General features: G+C 35.0%; 1 protein-coding gene across 1 annotated transcript in view; it reads right to left on the bottom strand.

Annotated features, from left to right (window-relative positions):
* The window catches only part of LOC128983956 (uncharacterized), a 51,466-nt gene extending 38,712 nt beyond the window's left edge, over window positions 1-12,754 (bottom strand). The window contains exons 1-3 of the mRNA XM_054403235.1: window positions 12,636-12,754; window positions 11,334-11,606; window positions 699-1,054 (exon numbers count right to left, since the gene is read on the bottom strand). Of these exons, the coding sequence (XP_054259210.1) occupies window positions 699-1,054; window positions 11,334-11,496 (519 nt within the window). The 5' untranslated portion in view covers window positions 11,497-11,606; window positions 12,636-12,754. The remainder of the gene's footprint in view (window positions 1-698; window positions 1,055-11,333; window positions 11,607-12,635) is intronic.
* Window positions 12,755-20,014: the final 7,260 nt, after the last annotated feature.

Here is a 20,014-nt window from a genome sequence, read left to right on the forward strand (position 1 = left end):
GGGAATAAACAGTACTGTACATTACAATTGAAATAATTACGGTGCTTACATCAATAAATACAGTATAGAATAAAGAACTAGGCCGTACTGTGTATAGAGTACAGTAATGAGGCGTTCGGATTAGTGGACGTTCGGATTACAGGGGTTCGGATTAAAGAGGTTCTACTGTATAAATCTTGGCATTGTCCACCCTGTTACTCTGCCTATGGTTTCATTGCTTCTTCAAAGAGCTAGAACAAGGATACCATTTAATTGCTAGTTAATTGCCTGCCATCATCCGATGATAATTCTCAATTTCATCTGTATATTTTTAAGGTGTGGAATTTATTTTTCTATTTGAAAACTTATCTGATCAAAGAGCGATTCAAACAGCTAGTTTAATATTATTTGTATAGGTCCAAAAGTTGTAGCCTTTTTGTTACATTTGGTAAATTAATTGAAAAAAATAGCAGCTTCTTGTTAGGATACCAGGTATAGTTTAACATAATTTAATATAGATATTTGTCTGCAAAGCAGGGTTGCCACCCGTTCCGATTCTGCCGGGACAGTCCCGATTTTGGTTCCTTATGCCTGCATTTAAGCCTATGTTAATCCAGGAGGGAGGACGGCAATGTCCCGATTTTTTTCTGATCTAAGGTAGCAACCTGCTGCAAAGGGACTTAAACTAAAATCTCACTGATAACCTCAAATTGACTTACTTCAAATCCTAGTTGTATTTCTTTTCCCATGTAATCCCCACAATCATTATTAGTCTCTTTTAAAGTTGTAAATGCTTTCTTTTTACATTCCAGTTGAGATGAGTAGACCTCCTTGTCCCGTAGCTGTAGTGTTTTGTCTTTGACACAAGTCGATGTTGCTGACTGAGCTGTAAAGCCCTTGATTTCATTCCCACTTCCAGGACAAGCGATGTACAGCTCATCACCTTTACCTAACTTGAAAACCCCTTCTTCATCTATCAACTGAGGCATTGCCAACTCAAACCCATTTCTTGTTTTACTGAGAAATACAGGCTCATGATCACGGTTTAAGTCTGAATTCAAGTTTAAACTGCACCCTGAAAATAATAGAAATAAAATAATTAATATCATGAGGCAAGAGATATTCACAAGCACTTTTTAAGACAACTTAATTGTTAGTATGTTTTTTTTTTACTTTTGTTTTGCAAACTCTTTTTAACACGTTCTCTACTGCAATAGTACAAAACTTTTCATTCACATGGACCAGCGACGCACATATGCGACGGCCGGTTTCCACCCATAGACTGCCGTCGCATATATCCCCACAATATATGCGCATATATGCGACGGCTAGTCACATTAAAATAGACTGCCGTCGCATATTTTCGTCAGGGTTCTAATGTTATTAAACTCTTATATTCTTGTAACGGTCTATTTTAAGGCACTGAATTCCCTGCAGTGGTCTACAGAGATGTCTGACGCACAACTGCGTCGCTTGGTCTGTGGATATGATGATTGGTGACGTCATATAATAGTTGGAAAAACTGGTCTTTACTTTTCTGCATCACTGTATGTATGTATGCAGTATGTATGCTGCATTATCCTGTGTAGCTTATATATTTGTTCAGTTATAAACTTTTCTTGAATAATCTATTTGTTTTACTTACTTTCACTTCAAAACACAAACAAAAATGAACAGTCGCATATATGCGACGTTTGCTCTATTTCAAGAAAACTATGATAGTTTTCACTATTGTATTCGCTGTAGACCGGGCGTCGCAAATATGCGACATTACAAAAGGCTATAAAAAATACAAACAAACAAGATGAAATTACTTACAAACACGATTGTAGCGTATTACAATGTAAATGATCACTTTTTTACAGGTTTTCGCCTGTGGTCTGTGTGCACTGTTATCCAAGTGACATATCTATGTGTCTATGTGTCTATGTCTATGTGTAAGATTCAAACGTATACCTCGGTCTGTGGCAATGACCGTGTCGCCGCATATATGCGACGCTCAGTAGCGAACGTGTTAAAAGCCATATACATTGCTGTAAACGGAAAATTTAATTTTAAATATGTATTTTTTTCATCCCTGTATAAAATGAATAAAAATTGAATGTTGGAGCAACTAATCACTCACCTTTTGAGGTTCTGAACCATGATAATGGGTTAAGACTCAATTCAAATGAATCTTGAATTGGCATGAACAAAATTACAAGAATCTGTGTTGGAAAGCCTTTCATCTTGAAGACACTTTTATACCCTTTTGCTCTAGAGTTTGAAGAAGCTTAAATGATATAAATCTGTAAAGGATATCATCAGTCAAAGGATTACCCTACCATAGTTATAAAATTGTGTAAGTTTTATAGGCAACTATAACAACTCGTTGCTATCTCCAGACTTGAGATGGATCATTACGGTATGTTTGAAACAGCTAGAACAGGTACTTTAGTAACCAAACACCAAATCACCAGTCTACTTGTAGACCTGGTTTTTTAGATTTTTAGGATACCAAGGTACATAGTGTCTTTACAGGTTAAAACCACTAAGCTTGAGATGAACGTAGGTATTTCTACAAACAATAGTTATTATATTTCTAGTTTCCAATTTACATTAAATAAATACACCATAGTGTTGAAACTTATTTTTTTTCTTGATACAGGTTAAGGTGTGATGTACATAAACTCGCACTGAGAACCTTTTCTGCAAAGGAGTGGGGGATTGTGGGAGAGCCCCTCATGTTGATTTAAGAAAATCTTTAAGTTTATTTTATAATTTTTTTGTTATAAAGTTAATTTTTTAATTATAAAGTTAATATTTTTTTATTATAAAATTAAACTGTCATAACCTAACCTAACTAACCAAACTTGCTGATAATATAAAATACCCCCGCCGCAGCAAACCTGCAGACTAAGCGAATTTCCATTAGCCTGACTGGATTTAAACTAAAATGCCTCCTTAAAAATATCATATTTATTCCCTATTTAAATAGAATTTAGTTTAACGAGTACTTAGGTTTGCTGCAACAGGGAGGTTATAAAGTGTTTTTTGTTGTAAAATGTAAATATTTGAGTAAGAAATGAATATATTTTCCAAATTTGATCAAAATATGTTCTTAAACAAACAAACTACAACAGTTGACTTATTCTCTATCTATAAGAATCTTTACGAACATGGGAATTTTAAATTAAAATTTTTTGGAATTTTCCCCGTAACTATTAGGCGCATAATAACGCTTCAATATACTAAATTATTTGTTTTTTTAAGCTCTACAAAATGGTTTCGAAAAATTGAAATTGTGAAACTTTGTGTTTTTAGGGTCAAAATTGGGAAAAACCTATTTTTACCTGATAAAACCCCCCATAAACCCCCGTTTCCATAGTCCGTTCATTCTGGTTCGATAACTTGAAATTTAATCAAAATCGGATCATTTTTGCTTGAGTTATTGTGCTAATGGACGTGGATATGAATTTGAACGGTTGGTGTTTTTGACCTCTAGGGACCTAAAAACGAAAAAGTAAATAGGTCCCGGGTCTGGGTCCCTATATGGGAAATTCCCTAAAAACAAAATTGTGTACCCTGAAACAAAGCTTTTAACGAAGTTTAAATTTTATATCTCCCTAAGTACTGGGTTAAGAAAAAAAATTATACATATAAAAGTTGTAGGATCAGAAATAAAACAAGACAAATTGTAATACAACAGCTTACATAGTATTTGACTTATGATTAATTAAGTGAAACACTCCAATTTCTAGGTTTGGAGGGGGTGGGGGAAAGCTCAAGGGGTAGAGGTAGAAGTGAGGACTTTTGGGAAAATACACCTCTCATAAGGTTCTATCACATTAAAAAAATCCAGCTTTCCACCATTTAGTTGTGAAAAATGTTGTTTTATTGTATTTATTGACTGGGAAAGATGTGCAGAATCAATTTATAAAATAAAATAGGCTAAAAAATAAACACCAAAAATGAATTAAATATTTAAAAAAAAATATTGTACTGTTTATAGGTATATACAAAATAAGCAGTTCCCCCCTCTCAGAAAAAATACTCTTGGTCCTAATCAAAGCAATCTGGGTCTTCAGAGTTCCACACAAGACAATTCTAATACCAGTAATACCTTACCTAAAAGTTCATTAGTAAAGGAAGGGATAACATTTGCTCAAACTGTGCGGAATGGTAGTGAAGTTGGCCATTAGTCATCATCAAGTTAGCAGTGGCGGATCCAGAGGGGGGGCGAAGGGGGCGACCGCCCCCCCCCTCGGGCAAACATATATATTTTTTTACTGCATGTAATACAATAGTGCATACACATTGCGTAAAATAATTTGTCACACTAACTCTGGACGAAGAAATTGTATAAAACTGCCATTTTGAGACTTAGTTTACACAAATTTTCAGGGGGGTAGACCCCCCCCCCTTGTGACTGTTCTAGATCCGCCACTGCATGTTAGTGAACAAACCACAAAATCTCACAATCTGTCTGACACTATAAAACATTGTTTCTCACGTTTTGAGAGCATATTATCTAAACAAGCAGAACAGATTAATACTCTACTTAATCTTCTTACCACCGTTGTTGCCCGCCTAAAATGAATATTCTCCTAAAAATGGTATTATGGAATGCCAATGGCTTGGCTCAGCATAGCCAAGAGTTCCATATCTACAAATTGTTAAAAGTAGATGCCGACAACCTACTAAACGACCAAATCCACCACAGCTCCAATTTAATTTTTAACAAAATAATTGAAACCCAAGCAACACTAACGCATCCTATTAGACATGGCTCAAAACAATACCGAGGACAAAGGTCAGATAGACCACTTGAACGTTCCAGTTAGTTGTGGCTTGGATGTCACCCGTCGCGGCCGGTGAACTTACAAAAATGTCGTCCTTCTGTAAATACCGGTATTATTCGTTATATGTGTTCGTGTGCGTGTTTGTGTTGTATGTCGTGAACTGTTATTTGTTTTAACCCAACGACGTCCATTGGACTGAAGACTCAAAACTGGCCCGCCTGATGATGGTACAACTTCGAGCCGAAACCTAGGTCGCAATAGCCGACTTATTTGAACTGGTGACTGAAGGTATTTAAAACCATTATATTAGTTAAAAACCTTTCATTGCAGACTACTATCTCTATATGCATAAACTAATACATAATATTTATGTAATTCAATCAAAATACAATCAATAAAACACAAGGAAATACATGTAGTGTATCTGGTTGTTTTGAACAGAATATTTACAAGTAGGCTAGATTGTAAGTATGACTTGTTTTGTTGAAATAATGACTATTAAAATTATAAATGTACTCCTATAACTACAGTAATACATTAATCTAAAATAAAAATATAAAATTACCTTAGTAGTTTGGTGTTTGTCTCAATTAAACTTAATTGTTAGTAGCAACAAAAATAGCACATCACAAACAAGTAAAATTAATCAAACATAATATTGACCTATTGCATAAGTTTACAGTTTGATATAGTGATTAGGTTGTGTTCCCATCGTAATAAAAAACCTATTCACAACACATTTTCAAATACTAAAGGGCATTGAAGAAGGTTATAATGTTCCTTTGATTATAACACTCTTATCAATCCAAAATTTTTTTCATCAATTCACTCAATTCAAATAATATCTTTATTGATTTTTATGTACATTTTACAATAAATAGTCTCAAAATAATCACATAGTTTCAACAGGATAAAAACAGCAAAACATAGAGAATTATTATGAAAACAACAAATACTGTTGTTATGAATCTAGTAAGATAATGTCAACTATCCTAGCAACTGCGGGAGGTAGAAAATTCTTTAAAAGAATGAATTGCTAAATTTATTAAAAACTCTTTCAATATTATTTTTTTAAATTTGTTTGGGTCTATTTATTTTTTAATATTATTTGGAATAAATAAAAAAAACAAAAAACTATTACCTGCATAAGATGGTTTTTTTCAACAAATTTAGTCCTGTGTGGTTGTATATTTTTGTTCTTATTTTTGAAATTATAAGAACTAGGTGAAACCCGTATAAATCTACGGTTACTTTCAAGGCTTCCGCTAATTCATCTAACTGCGATAAATTGAGTGAAATTATACATATTTGGAGCATATTTAGCATTGTTTTCTTTTGATAAATCATCTACAGATCAAGACCTTTCTTTTGACACCTCTACCAAGTTTCTCCGCCCAACCGTTCTCTCAAATTAGTGGAGACAAAGATTCCAATTAAATATTTAGATTTCCCCATGTTAATCTTATGGGAGAAACCCCAACTTTGATGGAAGATCCTGCCCAAACTAATAAAGATTTCAAAAAACAAAAAAGACTTTGCAAAACTACAGATCAGGGCCATTTTTTGACACTTTAATCGTCAAAATCGGTCCAAAAATGAGGGAGGAGTTCTGTTCACAAAAATCGTCTTAGCGTATTATATATATAGATAGATTACTAGCAGAGTACCCGTCCTTCGTACGGGGTCGGCAAATAAGTATAAAATGCTTATTGCAGTTATACCCGATCTTTGCGTTTGCGATGTGAGAAAACACGGTTTGAGAAAATTTGCTTCCTCAAATTTACGGTATGCGATAGTATTACACATCTACCATAGCCATAATGTTCTACTACTTCACCTACACAATAGAGAAAGATAGATTATTAAAAATTCGCAAAATATCATAGGTAAATTATTCATGAAATTAAAAACATAAACATAACTGTAAACAATCCTACTTTGACAGTTCTCATTGTGTATCACAGTTTTTTGATGCTGCTTAGTTCAAATTAGCTGTTTTCATAAATAATGAAAAAAATAATAGTGCTGCACCCTGTTGGTAAATCTTATAAATTTTTAATGCTTTTGCATATCATAGAACCAACTCTTTTAGTTGAAACAGCTGGCTAAATTCTTTAAATCCCTTTAAATATGAATACTCATACATGGGGAACTGCAGAGCCACTGGGGCGGAGCCCAAAGGGATTTTTGAGATAAGAATATGGCTATATGTTAATTGGGAATGTGAGCTATCATCATGCCAAATTTCAGCCCAACCGGACCAGTATTTTTCAAGTTTACTTGTCACAAACATACATACATCCATACATCCAAACTTTCTCATTTATAATATTAGTAGGATACAGATGGGATTTTTCTTTTGGTTCCAAAAATACTTTTGGTTCCGTAGGTCTCATGGTAAGACCTGGACCCGGGACCGATTTACTTTTTCCTTTTGAGGTCCCTAGAGGCCAAAAACACAATCCGTTCAAATTCATATATATTTATCTATCTATCTGTCTATCCTATATCTATCTTCTATCTATATCTATATATATAATAGGTGAAGCCGTTTTTTGTTAACGCAACTCCTCCCTTATTTGTGGACCAATTTCAACGTTTAAGGTGTCAAAAGATTCGTCTCAATATGTAGTTTTGCAATAAGGTTTTAGATTCTTTAAATTCCTACTCTTAAGGGTGTGAGACCCTCTCAAAGGTCGGGTTTTCCCCATAAGAAATACATAGAACAAATTTAAAAACAAAAAAAAAACATATGTTTAAAAGAAACTCATTAGCTGTTTGGGAGTAAACATTAATGTTTGTAATATTCATTAGGTTAAGACTAAGTTAAACAGTTAATCAGTTTTATTTGGAAGAACAGAAAATGCCTCAAGTTCAAAGATGAAATATTGAAGACGGGAGGATGAGACAATTAATAATAATATATCTTATGCATATGAGGAGAGTAGAAAAAGAGAGCTCTGGTCTAACAGATACCCATCCAGATACACATTCACTTGGTGAGATGAATAATATTTGCCAGCTCTGCTATACAACTTACTTTGTAAGTGATAAAATATACGAAACACATAGTTTTGTCACGGTGGTAAAGTAAACTTGCCTAATGTCAGATGAAATGAATGATTGTTTACTTCTGACACTGACAGATCAAAATATTTCAAAACATTTATTAGAAACTATAATAATGCCTTGACTATGATAAGTTCAAGTAGTAATATTATACCAAATCTTGGCGGACCTTATGTTTTTATTGTTAACTTTTGTATTAACACTTGTATTACTACTTCAATTGAGAAAAACGCAAATGGATTGTTTCACTTCTAGGTTATGTTTCCAGTTCCTCGGACAAACTTATACAAAGTTTTTTGACTTAATTCACCAACACAATCCAGACATTTCAAGTCAAAAATAAGAAGTTTCAAAAACTCATTTGCTATTGAAAGTTTTAGTGGCAATATTAGACCAAAAATAAGTGAAGGAATTAGTGTTTATGTAGTCAACGATCGAGTAGTTACGGTCAAGTTTATTTTAATGATTCAGGAGAGGCAAATAATACGTTGTTCTTGCTCAAAAAGAGAAAATGAAAATTGCTATCCAAATCTTATAGCTACAAGAGTTATCCAACCTATTTCGACAAATGAATCCATGATACTTTCAAAACTTTTGGACAGGTCTTAAGAGAAACTCCACTGAACAACGTGAGAACGTTCTGATGCGAGGCATATACTGTGACTGACAGACAACACGTTAAAATATGTTAACCAACTTTCAAAGGTGTTGCTGCCTTAGCCTATTCAAAGCAGATTTATGGCTGTCCAGCTGGTAACTTGGAGTTTTTTTGGTAAAAAATGGAGCACATGAAATGGTTGATACTGTATCACCCCACTCAGGGCCGTCCCTAGGGTTTGTGGCGCCCGGAGCAAATGTGGTCGTTGCGCCCCCTTCCCCCCAGTAAAAGTCGCATTCACATATTTTAATACTATATGTTAATACAAATAGCCGATGCGCGGCGCCCCCTCAGCCGCGGCGCCCGGGGCAACTTGCCCCGGTTGCCCCCCCCTTCGGACGGCCCTGCCCCACTTTACAGGATTCTCTATGGAGAAAATTTGTTTTACTAGGGGGATGTCTCAAATCAAAGAAATAAAATGACCCAAACTCAGGCAATAGTTTTCTTCAATTCTCAATGCTGGAAAAACTTTGTAGCACCATGTTAACTTGAATTGAAGCAGATCGTTCAGCATTCATTAGAAGTTAGTTATCAGTTAAAACTGAGAGCAGAAATAATGTAGGTGAACCTTGACAACGCAAATACAGATATTTAAAATTAGTTTCAAACAAGTGTTTAAACAACTCGAAGATGTAACTAGAATTACTCGAATTCAAGCATAACGTTTTCCTCGGCGTTATGTTTCATACTATGCGGCTCATCGAGCCGCACAGGTTCTCTAGTTTATATATATAAAGCTTGAGTATGACATTTATTTTATACTTATATGCCAACCCCGTACAAAGGACGGGTACTTTGCTAGTATATATATATGTACATATATAATATTAGTATATATATGTGTGTGTGTGTGTCCGTAAGCACGATAACTCGAACAAAAATGATCCGATTTTGATGAAATTTTGTATAAGAGTGTAAACTTACAGTTATTTGAACGAGTTCGCTAACCAGCATGATCAGACCATGGGAACAGGGGTTTATGGGGGGTTTTATGGGGTAAAAATGGGGTTTTCCCATTTTTTACCCTAAAAACAAAAGATTTTGCAATATCTTTCTAAACCATTTCGTAGAGCTTAAAAAAGAAATAATTTAGTATATTGAAGCATTGTTGTATGCCTAATTGTTACAAAGAAAATTCAAAAAAGTGTAAATTTAAAATTCCCATGCTATTCTTATGGAGAAAATGAAAACTGTTGTAGTTTACTTGTTTATGGATATATGTCTGATAAAATTTGGCAAATTTATTAATTTCATACTACTATTGACCTTTGGTCAAAAAACACTTTTTACCTTCCCCGTAGCAGCATACCTAAGCACTTGTTAAATCTAGTGCTATTTAAGTTGGGAATAAATACTCGTATGTCTTATTTATAGAAATATTTTAGTAAAAAATATAATCAGACAAGTGGAAATTCGCTTAGTCTGCAGGTTTGCTGCAGCGGAGATATTTTGCAAATATTATTGATTAATAACATATTAGCTGACTCATCACGCTGCAACTTAAGCAGGATTCTAAACGCTCTTTTTTGCTCCTCCTTTAAAATGCTATCTAGATTACATTTTTTTTGTTCAGCCGTAAAGTGCTATGCCAAACAAGATATGTGAATGCATGTTCCAACCTTTTTAAAATATATTTTTAAAAGTTTTTTTAATCATAGTAAAGACATTTTTGATTAAACATTAATTCCGGAAAAATTTTTATTAAAATTTTGTGGACATGTTTATCGCAATTTAAGTGCTGATCCAGTGTTAAACCCAAAAAGTTGGTTCTATTTTCTTCAATAATATTTTGTAAGTTATAGCTTATTGTTGTTGGCTCCTTGTGTCTATTTTGCATTGTCTTAAAATTTATAAACTTTGTTTTTTGTAAATTCATCATCAAAGTTGTGGTTATTAAGGTAATTTCCAATACTTTAATTCCAATTCTACATAAGCGAACATTTCTGTTTGCTCAATTGAGTTGGATGATATGACCAAATTCAAGTCATCAGCATACAGACATAGTGTTGCTGAATTTTGTTTAAAAAAAGAGAGAGAGAAAAAACAGGGGCCCTATTGCGCCTTGTGGCACTCCAAAAACTATTGGCTTATGTTGATTGTTGAGCATTATTTAATAGTTCTATTGTAATTTGTCAAGTGAGTGATTTCGGCTGCACTTTACTTGATGTCCTACACTCATTCAAATGAAAAAATCGATTGCTTCATTCGATATATCGTTTGGTTAGTTAGGTAAGGTTAACCTAACCTAACTAACCAAACGATATATCGAACGAAACAATCGAATGAAAATATCGAATCGAAAAAACAATCGAATGAGTGTAGGACGTCAAGTAAAGTGCAGCCGTGATTTCTATGTATTGAGATCTTTCAGTGAGATATGATGTTAAAACCAATTAAGAGATTTTGCTACTCCTGGTTTTTGAAGTTTTTCAAATAGTGTAGAATGCCTAACACTGTCGAATGCCATGGATAGGTCCATAAATATTCCAGCTGTACATTTTCCCTTATCAACAGACTCAATTACAGTTTCAATAAAAGACACAGCAGCACTAATACAACTGGTCTTCCATACAGAAATCCATGCTGCTTATCATCTAAAAGATTAAACTGTTCTAAGAATTTTGAAAATTGAACATATAGACAAATAAGCTTAAACCCCTCTTTTTTTGTTTCAAAACTGAACATTTTTCCGGGGGGGGGGGACCCCCGGACCCCCATTGTTTGCTGGAGGGTATTCCATACCCCCCGGTGTTTGCCCCCCCCCCAAGGATTTGGTGAAATGACGCCACTGGGTTGTGGGTGCACAGTATAAATGCGAGTAAAATAAATGAAAGAGAATTTCATACCTTGTTCCCACGTTTGATTGAGGACAACAATCACTACAAAACCACGTCTGCTACTTATACTGTCAATGCCTACTGTCACTGTCACTGTTTCGTGGTGAGTAGAAGTCGTCTGCGCATGTGCGAGCTCTCCGCTCTCCGGCGCCGGAAGCCTATCGCTTCTCATCCAACGATGTAAATAACTACTATTGTTCTCATCCGAAATAATTTTACCGGACCGGACCTGACGCACCGGACCCAAGGGATGATTGAGATTATAGGCAGGGTCTTGAACCCCTACTAAACCATTCACCATTACACTACTGATTCTAAATACACCTCCCACATAATGTTATACAGAATCCAATATGTGTTTGTATCTCATACATCCTTTTATGAATTGCCAGATGCAGTGTGGGGACTTGAGTGAAAATTTAAAAACGTACGTTTTCAGGAAAAGCACTTTGCAAATTTTTTTCCCCTTTTTTCAAAACTTTTATTATTTTTTTTATTTCATTAACATTTGAAGTTTCATAAAATGTCCATGGTAACGCAATATCTTTGGTAGTTTCTTTTTAAAAGAGCATCTTTAGTGGAAAAACACAAAATCCTGTCACGACCATAACGGACGTTTATATGAATATTAAAAATAGTTAATATTATTTTTATAGCTATGTTTTGCTATAAACTAAATTACTTTTATGACCATTATACAATAAAAAGATCACTGAGCTTTTGGTATATTTGGTCTTTCTAGAAAAAAATAATAAAACTCAAAAAATTGAAAAAAAGCCAATAAAATCTTTTTAAGTTTGTATAACTCCGAAAAAACTTACCTGAGACCCGAAAAATCGTTATGTTTGTATAGAGGTGTGCATCTTTTGTGTATAAAACATTAAAATATGACGATATTTTAATTTTTTTAATTTTTATGATAGAAATCATAAACGTGATGGTCAGGGACAAGCGGTACGGTCGTGAATTGTCTGGAAAAATCTAAATCTTTCTAAACAATCCTTCAATTATCCTGTTAGTTATAATAAAAATATGTGTTTCAATTGAACTAAACTGTTCAATTTACAATTATATTAAAGTTATTGTCATGACCAAACACATTATAATCCATAAGGCTGGACTGGTCGTGAAAAAACCCACGATGGTCGTGAAACTTTGGTCGTGATATTACGTGTTATTTGGCTCTGTTCTGGCGGTAGCCCTGCACCTCATGTTCGAGGATACAAAGTGGACTTCTAGGTTAATCTAGCAATTGAAATATCTTATAAACAAAAATTAACACCATGTCTACTTCATCGAATGACTACGTACGGTCATGGACACACCAAAATTACAAAAAACACAATCTTTCCTTTATTAATCTTGTAATTCCTCCTTTCAACTCGAAACGACCGGCACTACAATCCTGACGTACACCCCGAACTAGTCTCTAAAACCAACTGACTCCATTGATGCCAGGCTTGCCACTGTCGTGCTCCAAAGTTGAAAATTTTTCCCAAATGGTCGTGACGCCAAATCGAGGGACAGACTTATTTTGTCATGGTAGTCAGTTTTTAATGACAATAAAATTATAATATGCTCCTTTTTTGTAAGTTTAATAACCATTGATGACATAAAAATATGACTTTATATATTTTGGCATGAATAATTAGTCTAAAAACAGCGTGAAAGTTGGAAAATGTACCCTAGGGACACGTCATGGTCGTGAATTTCGAGACTTTAAAAATACGAAAAAAATACCTAGAACCTATTTAAAACTAAATAAATGTGTGTAACATGTTGCCCCCGTCCCAAAAAATATTAAAACACATAATAATAAACTACAAATCCAGTATCTACGAAGTAAAAGGCCAGGGACATGAAAACGTACGTTTTTAAATTTTCACTCACTTCCATTTGAATTCATGGTTTTAGAATTTACCTGATCCGGCATGCCTGAAGGTCACACTTATCAGTCTAGTCGCAGTTCTTTTACAGTCCAGTCTCAGTTGCATCCGCAATTTCTCAGTCAATTGTCCGTCAGTTGGGTTTAGCGGTTTAAGGCATTGAGATATAGATTATAACTGGAGTCACTACTCTCTGGTTAAACATTAGAGAAAAACGTGCCACTGTTTTTGCTGGTTTGTTTTCGGTGTTTCGTGTTGTTAGGTTGGCCGTGTGATCGGTTGGTGGGATGCTGTCAAAGTCAAATTCCAATTCATTCTAACCTAACCATACTATTCATTTGAGGTTAGGCCTATCCGTTATTTCAAGGACTTAAAAAACTTATTTAAGACATCGCACGTTAAAACCTGTGCATTTAAAGTTATTTTGAAACATTATAAATTGTTTTTGATGATAAATAAATAGGCTACTAACTTATTTACCTCTTTTCAAGCTATGTGGTGAAAATAGGCTAGTCACGTTTCCTGGTTTGGAGATATTGGTTTAGTCTTGGGTTTATTGTGGCAGGTTTACCTATGGCATTTGATAAAGAACGACCATCGGCTTATGATCTTGTTAAAACGGGTTTATCTTGCACGTATAATAAATAATTAAACTTATATTGCAATCATAATGTTGACATATTTTTGTTTGCTATCAACAAGACAATAGACAATAGGATGACGCCATCTTGATTTTTCCTCTAATTTGACAAATCCCACCAACCGATCACCTGGCCAACCTAACAACACGAAGCTCTAAAACAAAAACATCAAAAACAGTGGTACGTTTTTATATTAAACACAGAGTGGTTACTCCAGTTATATTATTATAGCTCAGTGGTTTAAGGTCGATTCACACACATCAGTCCAGTCACAGTTCCGTTACAGTCCAGTTGCAGTTCAGTTACAGTCCAGTCACAGTTGCATCCGCAATTTCTCAGTCAATTGTCCGTCAGTTGGTTTCAGTCAGTCTTCCGTCTCTAATATTTACAGTATTTTACAGTTAAAAAATTTAAATTTTAAACCTATATTCTATTAAACTATCATTGTCAATCTTGTTGATTGTTACAAACAGTACTCCAAATACAAACGCAACCATTTAAATAACAATAACACTATTTCCTAACCTTAAACAGTTCCGTCAGGCGTCCGGAGAATCAAAAAGTATCGTTGGAAAGAAATCTGAAATTGACTGACGGATGCCAGCAGAGTGACTGACGGGACTGCAACGGATGAGTGTAGATAGCGCAATAGAAAATCCATCAATGAATATTTTTGTTAACTGTGACGTGCTTGAAGTGACTTTACTGTGACGTGCCGTAACTGATGTGTGTGAATCGACCTTTTTTTGACTGTAAATTACTGTAAATATTAGAGACGGAAAACTGACTGAAACAAACTGACGGACAATTGACTGAGAAATTGCGGATGCAACTGTGACTGGACTGTAACTGAACTGCAACTGGACTGTAACGGAACTGTGACTAGACTGATGTGTGTGAATCGACCTTAAAGGTAGATTCACACATATCAGTTCAGTCACAGTTCCGTTACAGTCCAGTAACAGTTCAGTCTCAGTTGCATCCGCAATTTCTCAGTCAATAATCCGTCAGTTGGTTTCAGTCAGTCTTCTGTCTCTAAAATTCACAGTAATTCACAGTCAAAAGTTTTAAATTATAAACCTATATTTTATCAAGTTTTCATTGTCCATCTTGTTGATTGTTACAAACAGTACTCAAAATATAAACACAACCATTTAAACAACAATAACACTATTTTCTAACCTTAAACCGTTCCGTCAGTCGTCCGAACAATCCAAAAGTATCGGTGGAAAGAAATCTGAAATTAACTGACGGATGCCGGTAGAGTGACTGACGGGACTGCAACGGATAAAGGTCGATTCATACACATCAGTTACGGAACGTCACAGTCCAGTCACTTCAGGCACGTCACAGTTAACAAAAATATTCTTTAATGGATTTGCTATTGCGCTATCTACACTCATCCGTTGCAGTTCCGTCAGTCGCTCTGCTGGCATCCGTCAGTCAATTTCAGATTTCTTTCCAACGATACTTTTTGATTCTTCGGACGCCTGACGGAACTGTTTGAGGTTAGAAAATAGTGTTATTGTTATTTAAATGGTTGCGTTTGTATTTTGAGTACTGTTTGTAACAATCAACAAGATGGACAATGATAATTTAATAGAATATAGGTTTAAAATTTAAATTTTTTGACTGTAAATTACTGTAAATATTAGAGACGGAAGACTGACTGAAACCAACTGACGGACAATTGAGTGAGAAATTGCGGATGCAACTGTGACTGGACTGTAACTGGACTGCAACTGGACTGTAACGGAACTGTGACTGGACTGATGTGTGTGAATCGACCTTAAGTGTAGATAGCGCAATAGAAAATCCATTGAATATTGTTGTTAACTGTGACGTGAGTGACTGGACTGTGACGTTCGGTAACTGGGGCCCTATTTTTGAAATGGTTGACAGTTGAGTCGATCGTCAGCACAGCACTCAACTCAACCAACAACAAGATTTGGTATTTTTGAAACCCAACAGTTGGGAAGCGAGTTGGGAATCACTAGTTGAGTGACTCGTGGTGGAAATGTAGAGCATACGACCGCACGAAATTCAGATGACGTCATTTTCAACCAATCACAATGCAGAGTTCTTGCGATCTTCGATTTAACCTCTTCTTACTCTAAAATGTGGCAGCTAATCTCAATCTACCATATTTCGAGACACTGAGGTAAACTGTCAACTCCGTTCTTGAGAGATTGAGGTTATGTCTTCAATCTTAGTGATTGCAAAAGTACCTTAACTTATAAAATAAAATAAACTTAAGTATTAAAAATAAAATTTACTATGGATGTTTGTTTTAGGGTGTAGCTAATTATAAGTTTAGGCATATCCTAAATACATTATTATTTGCTTTCTTCGTCTCTATTTTGAAACACATCACCTTATTTTAGTTTCCTTCATCGGTTTGCTTGATGTTATTTTAATTGTGTTTTATTTAGGGTAAAGGTTAAAGCGGCTATTTGCCATTGCACTGAAAGCATATCGTAACTTAAATTAATTTGATACCTTTATTAGGTGAATGGTATTGAAACAAACTATGATATTGTTACCACAATCTTTAATACCTTAAATCATAGGTCTAATAACAATAGGCCTGATTATCTTTTAATAAGTTCAATTAGTATGCCTAGTGCATTTCAAACAAATTAAATAGTCTTATAACAAAGTAAATAGATTAAATAGTCTAGTATTGACACAGTAAATAAAATTAACAATCGCATAAAGTATTGGGTGCTAAGACATTGACAACAAATACATAACCTCTAAATCGCAATTAATTAATTAGTAAATTAAAATTAAAGCAATAACAAAACAATATGGCGTCGACTCAAAAAGAGTAATTTTGGCCGAAAGAGAGGAAGAAGAAAGTGCAGTCAACCTCCACTCAACAGCTCGATAGGTGTTGAGTAGTTTTGGTTGTACAAGTCCACCGTCAATCGTTTCAAAAATACGAAACGATTGGAAATAGAATGACTCGACACTCAACTCAACAGTCAACCATTTCAAAAATAGGGCCCCTGATGTGTGTGAATCGACCTTTAGTCAGTATTCCGGCTCTAAAATTTACAGTAATTTACAGTCACAATTTTTTAGTTATAAACCTATATGCTATCAAATTATCATTGTCCATCTTGTTGATTGTTACAAACAGTACTCAAAATGTAAACACAACCATTTAAATAACAATAACACTATTTTCTAACCTCAAACAGTGAAACAGTTTCGTCAGGCGTCCGAACAATTAAAAACTATCGGTGGAAAGATATATGAAATTGACTGATGGATGCCAGCAGAGTGACTGACGGGACTGCAACGGATGAGTGTAGATAGCGCTATAAAAAATCCATTAAAGAATATTTTTGTTAACTGTGACGTCACGTGCCTGAACTCCTGGGGCCCTATTTTTGAAATGGTTGACTGTTGAGTTGAGTGTCGAGTCATTCTATTTCCAATCGTTTCGTATTTTTGAAACGGTTGACGGTGGACTTATACAACCAAAACTACAAACTACTCAACACCTATCGAGCTGTTGAATGAAGGTTGAGTGCACTTTCTTCTTCCTCTCTTTCGGCAAAAAATTACTCTTTTTGAGACGACGCCATATTGTTTTGTTATTGCTTTAATTTACTAATTGCGATTTAGAGGTTATGTATTTGTTGTCAATGTATTAGCACCCAATTATGCGATTGTTTTCTGTAGAATAATCGCATTTTAATTTTATTTACTGTGTCAATACTAGACTATTTAATCAAGGGTTTTATTCTTGTTGGAATGTTTGAAATAGACTAGGCATACTAATTGAACTTATTATAAGATAATTATTGTTATTAGACCTGTGATTTAAGGTATTAAAGATTGTGGTAGAGAGAAACAATATCATAGTTTGTTTCAATACCATTCACCTAATAAAGGGATCAAATTAATTTAAGTTACGATATGCTTTCAGTGCAATGGCAAATAGCCGCTTTAACCTAAATAAAAAACAATTAAAAATAACATAAAACAAACCGATGAAGGAAACTAAAATAAGGTGATGTGTTCCGAAATAGAGACGAAGAAAGCAAATAATAATGTATTTAGGATGAGTGTAGGACCTAAAGTAAAGTGCAGCCTATGCCTAAACTTATAATTAGCTACACCCTAAAACAAACATCCATAGTAAATTTTATTTTTTATACTTAAGTTTATTACTTTATATTTAGTTTACTTTAGTTTATTACTTAAGTTAAGGTACTTTGCAATCACTAAGATTAAGCAAGACATAACCTCAACCTCAATCTCTCAAGAACGGAGTTGACAGTTTACCTCAGTGTCTCGAAATATGGCAGATTGAGATTAGCTGCCAGATTTTAGAGTAAGAAGAGGTTAAATTGAAGTCCACAAGAACTCTGCATTGTGATTGGTTCAAAATGACGTCATCTGAATTTTTGACGGTCGTATGTTCTACATTTCCACCACGAGTCTCTCAACTAGTGATTCCCAACTCGCTTCCCAACAACTGTTGGGTTTCAAAAATACCAAATCATGTTGTTGGTTGAGTTGAGTGCTGACGATTGACTCAACAGTCAACCATTTCAAAAATAGGGCCCCAGATGTGTGTGAATCAATCTTGATCCGATTTTACCGGACCGGAGTGACCGAACGCAGTGTGTGACAAGCCTTCACGGGAAAGAAATAGCCGAGAGGCTTCTGACGCAGTCAATCACATCCAACTCTAATACATTAATCCCCTCACATTTTGCCAGTCTAATACATTAATGTATTATAGGTGGCTGTGAGTCAATCCCACAAGCTTGGTCAAAGACGAAATGTTTTTTCTTTCCACCATGGAAGACATCAAGTATCAAGTAAGAAGTAAAGTGTGAACGTCATGAAATCGTGACATCGAGCCTACATCATGGAGCGTCCCGTGAGCCTTGCGGGAACTCGACCCGACTGACACTAATGCACATCGAGACGACTAGACGAGAGACGAGACAACGGAACTGGAAGACCATCTGATCTGACCAATGAAATGACCATATGTCTCCCTCACTGTCATCTGGATCTGATGACCAAACGCCGTGCCGTGACCCGTGACCCGTGATATATATATTTATTTCGCACTTCACAGAAAAATGGTAAGAATTATCCAATAATTTACTAGTAATCCTCATGATTACCATGTCAACACAAATTCACCTATATATTAGGAGGGATTGGGAATCGAATTAAATGGATTAATTGCGTTTTAAGTCACGCCGTACAGAATTTGGTATTAATATAAAATGTTAACCTAACCTATTCAAAATAAGTTTCTTTTAAGTCATAAGTCGTTTATTCAGCAAAATTAACATAAAATGCATTAGCTACGTCATAAACAAAATAAAATAACCTAAGTTTAGGCCTACAGTATATACATAAAAAAAAACATTTTTAAAATTAGTACCAAAAAAGGTCTTTTATAAAAGTATAATTTTGGGTCTAGAATGCAAGTAAGTAGGCCTAAGTAGCATAGACCTAATGGTAATGGCATTAAACCTATTGAGAATGGCTGTCAGAGTCAGATAAGTGCCGGAATGCCAATTAAAGTAGGCTACCTGGAAGTTTTTTTTTGAAATTTTTGTTGGTTTGATTACAAGCTGGCCTAAGTTAGCTTAACATGACCAGGTACTGTAGGTAGGGCTGGCCCAGCATACCTATGTGGTTTTAACCCTCCCAGTGTTACTTGACGAAAATTCGACAAGCAGCACACTTTGTGTAGTGTTACTTGTCGATTTTTCGACACGCAGACATCGTTTACGGCGAAGGCTCTATGACTGACTGAATCGGATTGAACTGGATCGAGTTAGGTATCGTTCTTTCCGTAATATTCTAAGCTTTCTCCAGAGGTCTGTCTCTAAGCGCTATTCATTTTAGTTCCGAAAATATTGTAGCAGACAGCTGACGTGCGTGTATTTGTAAACAGCTAGGTTCCCCCGGACCGATGACTGATGTGTTTTATTACGTTTATCATTGTTTTAGTGTTAAAAATCAAAAGTAGTGATATACGTGGTGCATTATAAGAAGATTTAAACTTAAGTGGTTTTGAAGTGCTGGTTGATGATCCTGAAGAAGTAGGTAGTGATATTGATGTAAATTATCAGCCAGATTCCTAGCTATGGTTAGGCTATGCATTCTTAGCTAAACG

Source organism: Macrosteles quadrilineatus, unplaced genomic scaffold, assembly GCF_028750875.1.
Source record: "Macrosteles quadrilineatus isolate MER2022 unplaced genomic scaffold, UCM_ALF_1.0 Scaffold_2__2_contigs__length_208266976, whole genome shotgun sequence".
Taxonomy (NCBI): Eukaryota; Metazoa; Arthropoda; class Insecta; order Hemiptera; family Cicadellidae; genus Macrosteles; species Macrosteles quadrilineatus.